Source organism: Tachysurus vachellii, chromosome 9, assembly GCF_030014155.1.
Source record: "Tachysurus vachellii isolate PV-2020 chromosome 9, HZAU_Pvac_v1, whole genome shotgun sequence".
Taxonomy (NCBI): domain Eukaryota; kingdom Metazoa; phylum Chordata; class Actinopteri; order Siluriformes; family Bagridae; genus Tachysurus; species Tachysurus vachellii.
The window spans coordinates 27,867,083-27,875,575 of record NC_083468.1 but is presented as its reverse complement, the minus strand read 5'-3'; the positions used below and the strand labels follow the sequence as shown (position 1 = coordinate 27,875,575).

At 41.2% G+C, this 8,493-nt stretch overlaps 1 protein-coding gene across 1 annotated transcript; it reads right to left on the bottom strand.

The window, feature by feature from the left end:
- Positions 1–7,589, bottom strand: LOC132851513 (histone-lysine N-methyltransferase PRDM9-like). The gene is made up of 7 exons (XM_060878453.1): positions 7,568–7,589; positions 5,376–5,406; positions 5,185–5,287; positions 4,021–4,292; positions 2,928–2,995; positions 1,800–1,990; positions 1–1,362 (listed from the first exon to the last, which is right to left on the bottom strand). The coding sequence occupies exons 3-7, from the start codon at positions 5,276–5,278 to the stop codon at positions 188–190; spliced, it is 1,800 nt and encodes a 599-aa protein (XP_060734436.1). The 5' UTR covers positions 5,279–5,287; positions 5,376–5,406; positions 7,568–7,589; the 3' UTR covers positions 1–187.
- Positions 7,590–8,493: the final 904 nt, after the last annotated feature.

Here is an 8,493-nt window from a genome sequence, read left to right as displayed (position 1 = left end):
TCCCCTTAAATGTTTTTTATAGACTTTAAACATTATTTATAAAGAAACAGAAAGCATTCAGAGAAACACAGAAATAAAATATGACACAACACATTTTTGATGCTTGTAAGAAGAGGACAAGACCAACAGCTACACAAAAGATAAAACTGTTTAGTAAATCACGCTAACACAATAAACATAATTATAGTCATGATTCTTGATCTGTAAGATGACGCTCACGAGCTGAAGGCACAGTGTAAGTGCACTCGTGTGTCTGAAATGTAGTTAAATCAGTGAAACCCTGCCCACATCCTGAGCAGTGACACAGCTTGTGTTCTGTGTGGAGTCGCTGGTGTCGTTGTAGAGAACTCCGCTGAGTGAAAGTCTTCCCGCAGTCTGAGCAGCGATACGGCCTCTCTCCCGTGTGGATGCGCTGATGCGTTTTCAGAGTGCCTCTGTCCATAAAGCTCTTCCCACACGCTGTGCAGAGAAACGGTTTCTCGCCGGTGTGACTGCGCTCGTGGATTTGGAGATGGCTCAGGAAAGGAAAGTTCTTCCCACAGTGCGAACAAGGATACGGCTTCTCTCTCGTGTGAATGCGAGCGTGTGCTTGGAGTTGACTCCGTAGTGTAAAACTCTTCTCGCACTGTGAGCAGCGGTACGGTTTTTCTTCTGTGTGAGTGCTTTGGTGTGTTTGGAGATGACTCTGTCTCGTGAACCTCTTCCCGCAGTGCGAGCACTGATACGGCCTTTCTCCGGTGTGAGTGCTCTGGTGAAGCTGCAGTGAGCTCATCTGAGTGAAACTCTTCCCACATTGTGAGCACTGATACGGTTTCTCTCCGGTGTGAATGCGCTGATGCTGCTGGAAAGCGCTCTGCTGTATAAAACTCTTATCACAGTACAGACAGTGGTACGGCCGCTCTCCGGTGTGAATACGCTGGTGCAGATGGAGGCTGCTCCGGTGAGTAAAACTCTTGCTGCAGTGCGAGCACCGGTACGGCTTCTCTCCAGTGTGAATGCGTACGTGTGTTCGGAGATTACTCTGCTGAGTAAAGCTTTTCCCGCACTGTGAGCACGGATACGGTTTTTCTCCCACGTGAACACGCTGGTGCACTTCCAGATGGCTCGGTAAAGTAAAACTCATCCCGCAATCTGGGCAGTCGTGCATTTCTTCCCGCAAGCTCGTATCGTGGTGAGAAGGCACCTGCTCACTACTGGAACTGCTTGTGCTCTCCAGATTCTCGGATTTAATCTCTTCTTCTTGCAGCATTCTCACATATTCCTCGTGGTGGCGTCGTCTCATGTGTCCGTGGAGGTAAACTTGAGCTGTGTAGGAAAGCTGACACACGGAGCAGGAGAAGACTCGCAAAGCGTCGCTCATTTCTGAAGTGCAAAAAGAAAACATTAGTGAAATTCTACACATCGTGGCTGGAAGCAGCACAAAGCATAACGTGTAAACGGACACTCTTCTACATGAGGGTTAAAGCGGATCATTTTTCACCTGTATAGGTGCGTGATATGGGTAAAAGTTATATGTGATAAAACATGGACTGAGCTGTACTTTCACTCTCGCTATCTGAGACACTGCATGGTCCTGAGTCCTTCATTCGTACACTACATTATGTACACGTTCCTCGGTTCCCTGACGTTAGGTGCTTATATGGAACCACCTATTGTGGTCAGTAGAAATGAAATGAAAATTAGTTTAACTTTTACCTGATGAAATAAGTGACCAAGTACTGACATGACCGGATAATTTCCAGTTTTAAAATGATGTTTAAAGCAAATAAGCAATAAAAATTACAGTGTTTGGACATAACCATTTGCAGAGCACTTTTTGCTCCAGAGCAAGTCGAAGGTAACCCCGAGATCTTGAGCGTATTCCTCCTCATACCACACCAAGAGCTCCTGTCCAGGTTTTATGGGTCGACAGCAACGGTAGATAATCCCCCCTTTATACTGGAAGGCAACGAGATTCTGTTCTTCATCATTACGAGCGCAATTCACATACCTGCCGTGAGGGACACGAAGGGGATAAAAGTGATGTATGAGAGGAAGACGTAAGATTAAAGGTGGGGTCTGCGTTGTTTGAGAAATGCTTCAGAAAACTGAGTCGGGACGACAAACAAAACAAAAACAAAACAAACGTGTAGCCAATGAGCAGAAAGGGGCGTGTCTTGTCAATATGGGCGGAGAGAGTGTTCAGTGCGCATGTGTGACATTAGCAGAAAGCGGTTTTAACATTGACATGGAGGATAAAAACAAAGAAAGAAAGAGAAGAAAGACTTACGATAAGGTAAGAAGTAGGACGTGTTAATATAGGATCAGCTTTCCAGCGCTGGAGAGAACTGAAGGAGCAGGAAGTTGGTCACATATTCACAGATTGGAGTTTCCTGAGTCAATAACTCCTGAGATAAACACTGTTACTACACAAATAACACCTCTTTTCTATCGTAGTAATGTAGAGAGGCGGCATTCACTAAATTCCAAGGGTTTTGTTACCATGACGTAAAGTGGGCATGCTTCCGGAGGTCTTGGAAAAAACCAGCATACTACGAAGGACAAAACAGTCATACAGGTAGATTTAGTTTAGAAAACAAATAAACCACCAAAAACTATGGTTATGGTTAGATTATCAAATAGGCCACGCCTACCCGAAGACGCAATATCTCTTACGCTGTACTGAAATCCCTGGAAATAAGTGCCTGCCGTAGAGAGGCAGCTACAACCGCGTTTTGCTAGTAACAGCGATTAGCACTGAACACTCTCTCCGCCCCTATTGACAAGACCCGCCCCTTTCTGCTCATTGGCTACACGTTTGTTTTTATTTTTGTTTTGTTTGTCGTCCCGACTCAGTTTTCTGAAGCATTTCTCAAATATCGGAGACCCCACCTTTAAGATGTTTTTGTAAATTGCTGAGTGTCAGAATTGAGCAGTGTATAACATACCTCATCCAGTTAGAATACATCTCTCTTTGGGCATCTACGTATTCCTCACACTGTCTGTCCCTAGAGATCTTAAAAAAAACAACAACTTATATACGTTATAATTACTTAACATGTATAAATACACCAGAGATATAATTCCTCTTTTAATTGCAATTAGTGTTTTTGATTTAGAGAATTCTTTTCCCTGTTTTCCAACAAAAAACAGAATTCTAATGCTGAACAGTTTACAGCATGCTTTTAAACTACCAGTCTGATCTTCTCACATGTTCTCAATCCAGTCCATTATAGAAAAAGAAAAGGTAAAAAGAAGAAGAAGAAGAAGAAGAAGAAGAAGAAAAACTGTGAAGTTTGCGCTTTAAAGGTGCGGTGCACGATGTTTGAAAGCCAACGTTGACATTTGAAATCACCAAAACAAACACGCCCCTAACCCAAATGGGTGTCACCCGTTTTGATAGCTCCGCCCCACACATACATAAGTAACCCAGGCAACTTTTATGGGGAACCTGCTGGGGCGGCTGGCTGAGGGGATATTTTTATCAGTAAATGAACACAATGAGTAATACTATGGTAATACAAGTGTGTTTTTGTAGTACTGTGTGTTGTACCGTGAAAGGTTTAGCTCCGTTTTACGCGGAAGACGTTCAGTTCTCTCCAGCGCTTCAAAGCTGATCCTATATTAACTACTTCTCACCTTATCGTAAGCCTTTTATCGCTTTTCGTTTTTATCCGCCATGTCAATGGTTCAATCGCTTTCTGCTAATGTCACACATGCGCACTGAACACTATCTCCGCCGCATATTGACAAGACACGCCCCTTTCTGCTCATTGGCTACATGTTTGTTTTGTTAGTCGGCCCGACTCTGTTTTCTGAAGCATTTTTCAAACATCGTGCACCGCACCTTTAAGGCTTTTAGAGGCTTGAAAATAAAAATATAATAAAAAAACATTTAATATTGTCTTTATTATTATCATCATATCCAAAAGCTCACTAGAGGAACAAAACACAGAGGTTTGAGGTTATTTCACAGAAATACCAACTTCAGTTGTACTTTGAATATTTCAATAAAACTATAGCTATAAAGCTATAACTCACCACCCAAGAGTATCCACTGTTCAGGGCTTCCTCTTTATCTACCAGTTCTCCCTGGTAGGGCCCAAAGTGAGCACCAACTGGAACAGTGTCCCCCTTATTAAACACTCCCAGTCCTGCACCAGTAATAAGGGACTGACCAACCTCCAGACTGTGAGGGAGGGTTTGTCTGGCTCGGTCAGAGACTCCCATGGGAACAGGGGTATCGTGGATGAAGAGAGCTGGGCCATGAACCTCACACTTGTTGTAGAAAAAGCATCTGCAGTCCTCACAGTCTGTACGCAACAAAGGAAAGAAATAACAGACAAATAAATACACATGAATAAATTTCTGTAATTTACACATTAAAGGTGGGGTGCACGATGTTTGAAAATCGCTTCAGAAAACTGAGTCGGGCCGACAAACAAAACAAACGTGTAGCCAATGAGCATAAAGGGGCGTGTCTTGTCAATATGCGGTGGAGAGGGCGTTCAGTGCGCATGTGTGACACTGACATGGCGGATACCTGCCGTTACCTCTGCCTCGGGTTCTAGGTGTTGAATGTCGTCTTCCGCGTAAAACGGAGCTAAACCTTTCACGGTACAACACACAGTACTACAAAAACACACTTGTATTACCATAGTATTACTCATTGTGTTCATTTATTGATAAAAATATCCCCTCAGCCAGCCGCCCCAACAGGTTCCACAATAATAGTTGCCTGGGTTACGTATGTATGTGTGGGGCGGAGCTATCAAAACAGGGGTGACACCCATTTGGGTTAGGGGCGTGTTTGTTTTGGTGATTTCAAATGCCAACATTGGCTTTTAAACATCGTGCACCGCGTCTTTTAATTAAAGCACTCTTAACTAAGCATAATGTTCACATTTTACATTACAAGCATGATGCTTTTCTTAGAAACAACATAATTCAGAGAGAACACAACTGAACTGTTGATGGTTTTATTCAAGGAACCAGTGGCTGGAGCTTGGTGTTGAACTCAAAACCTTTTCCCCAAAACCTTAATCAGTGAGCCACCACTTCCCTTACATGGTCAATAAGAATATTCATATTACATCAGGGAAAGCTGATAAACCACACAAAACACCTGCTAGTACGAAGGTACAGTAGGTTAAGACAATAAACAATACAGAATGATAGAGTTAATTAGACTCAGACTGCTCTCACAGAGGTACTCGTCATCATTAGGTTCTTCTTTAATGTAGATGATTTTCAGCTCGTTGTGCATGTTGCTTTCACAGGTGTCTTCGTTCAGCTGCATGTTCTCAGCCTCCAGAAGTGAACACAGAACAATGTGTGAACAAGAAGCCATCAAATAGCATCCATATCTGAACATGTTATAGTGCATGAATATTTACCACTAGTGAGCATGGCTTCAAGGCTTCAGTCCTGCTGAAAGACAGAAAGAAAGAAAGAAAGAACATTACAATGCAATTAGGAAACATCTCTGATGGTTTCCACCACATTCTGGAATCAGCTTCAGAGTTAATATGTGATCTTCAACAGTCTCCTAAACAGCCAGATACGTCTTCTGTAAGGGAAAAGTTGGCTGATTTTCCACTCTGTCTAACGATTTCTTACATTACCCACAATGCCATACTGTCTGCTGTGGGGTTTAACTCTCACTTGATCTCTCCCTAATGAGAATGCTGCAGCGGCGCTTTAGTACTTTAGCACTGAGTGAAATCTAAATCTCTTTCTCCTTTGTTTTGGAAGCCGACAGTGAAACCTGATTACTTTTCTTTGAGATTGTTTATATATATATATTTTTTAAGTTTTTAACCCCCAAGCAGGCGGGCACGGTGACTTAGTGGTTAGCACGTTCGCCTCACACCTCCAGGGTTGGGGGTTCGATTCCCGCCTCCACCTTGTGTGTGTGGAGTTTGCATGTTCTCCCCGTGCCTCGGGGGTTTCCTCCGGGTACTACGGTTTCCTCCCCAAATCCAAAGACATGCATGGTAGGTTGATTGGCATCTCTGAAAAATTGTCCGTAGTGTGTGAGTGTGTGAGTGAATGAGAGTGTGTGTGTGTGCCCTGTGATGGTTTGGCACTCCGTCCAGGGTGTATCCTGCCTTGATGCCCAATGACGCCTGAGATAGGCACAGGCTCCCCGTGACCCGAGGTAGTTCGGATAAGCGGTAGAAGATGAGTGAATGAATGAATGAACCCCCAAGCACTATCAACAACAACAACAACAACAAAAACACCCAAATGCTCAAAGCATTTCAACATTGAATTAGGTTTATATTGATAAAAAAAAAACACTGAAAAGGAGCAAAAAATATATATGTAAAAATTTAACACTTTACATTTATAAAAAGATTTGTTGCAATTTATTTAAAAAAAAGATAATTTAGTTGTAGAATTCTGAGGTAATTAAAATAAAAATATTACAAATTACAAACTATAATATAAACTTTTATTTAAATTACTAAATATTATTCAATTAATAACTGAATTCACAATATATCTTTTAAATAAACGACAAAAAAATGTGAATATAAAAAGAATATAAATATGAAAAATATAATAGTTTGTCGTTTATTTAAAAAGGTTACCATAATAAACGTCTCACAAACTTGTACAGTGACATGATTTATCACAATATTTATATTATATCATTAAATCGTCCATTAAAAAACATCATAGTTAAAAATAATAATAAATATAAGTGTAAACAACAAGGCTGCTGAAACCCCACTGAAACAGTAAAAAAGAAAAGTTCAATGCTAACAAACTTCCTTAAACGATAAATTGTATAAAACAAACAAACAACAACAACAACACTGATGGACCGTTAATAAAAGTTACCTCAGAGCTCCACAACCTGACACAATGTATTAGGGCTCCATCCCAAATGCCCCACACAGTGTACAGTGCACTAGTTAGTGTGTTAGACGTCATCACTACGCGCACTTAGTGCACTCACATAGGGGATGTGCGGTTTATTAGGATTTATCCGCTAACCGTTAGCTGAACAACACAGTTAGCAACTCACCTCGAGCTTTAAAGCGGAATGTAGTGAAACACCTCACATACAGAGACTTTTATTCATTTTAAACCAGATTAAATCGATAATTCTGCTGAAAACACTGAGAGAAATGATTTCATGAAGCGATGATGAAGCTTGATCAGAGGAATCAGAAATCCTGTCAGGAAACTGAAGTGTGTTTCTTCTACTGATGTCAGATCCTTGATACAAACCTGCAGACTGCCACCTACTGGGGCATCAGGGTATTACTAACACTGTACCACTAACACCACTGATCCTAACACTAGCAGTAGTGTCTGTTCAACTGAGCTCCTTCTTATAGGAGAACAATATCCTTGAAGAGTTTCAGTCAGGTTTCAGGTGACATCATAGCACAGAAACTGCACTTGTGAAAGTTACAAATGACTTGTTCTTGGCTTTGGACCAAGACTGTATGTCACTATTAGTTCTACTTGACTTTAGTGCTGCATTCGACACTATAGATCACAACATTCTCCTAGATCGGTACAAAATTACACAGGTATAAACGGACAGGCTTTAAGTTGGTTTAGATCCTACCTGTCTGACCGATACCATTTTGTAGAATTAAATGGTGAATCCTCCAGTTTATTGCCAGTTAACTACGGGGTCCCTCAAGGATCAGTTCTAAGACCTCTGCTTTTCTCAATATGCATGCTTCCATTAGGGAACATTATTAGGAGGCATGGTCTTAGTTTACTCTGTCATGCTGACGATACACAGTTATGTATCTCATAAAAACCAGATGAAATAGCTAAATTGTCCAAATTAACTGAGTGCGTTAAAGAGATAAAAGACTGGATGAGCTGTAATTTTCTGTTAAACTCTGATAAGACAGAAATACTACTTATAGGTCCAAAAACCAGTACACAGAAACTCTCACAATTTAACTTCCATTTAGAGGGATGTACTGTTACTAGTAGCTCGACAGTGAAAGACCTGGTGTTTATTAGACAGTAACTTGTCTTTAAAATCATATCACCATATTACAAACACAACCTTCTTCCACCTTAGAAATATTGCCAAGCTGAGAAACATCCTGTCTGTATCTGATGCTGAGAAGCTAGTTCATGCTTTCATGACCTCTAGACTGGACTATTGTAATGCATTACTAGGTGGTTGTCCTGCATCTTTAATAAATAGGCTACAGTTAGTCCAAAATGCAGCTGCCAGAGTTCTCACTAGGACAAGAAAGTATGACCATATAACCCCAATTTTATCATCTCTACACTGGCTACCTGTTAAGTTTAGAATCGATTACAAACTGCTGCTACTTACGTACAAGGCTCTTAATGGTTTAGCTCCCATGTATCTAACTAGTCTTCTAACACGTTACAATCCTTCACGCTCTCTGAGATCACAAAACTCAGGACTTCTGCTAGTTCCCAGAATATCTAAGTCTACTAAAGGTGGTAGAGCGTTTTCTTATTTAGCTCCCAAACTCTGGAATAGTCTTCCTGATAGTG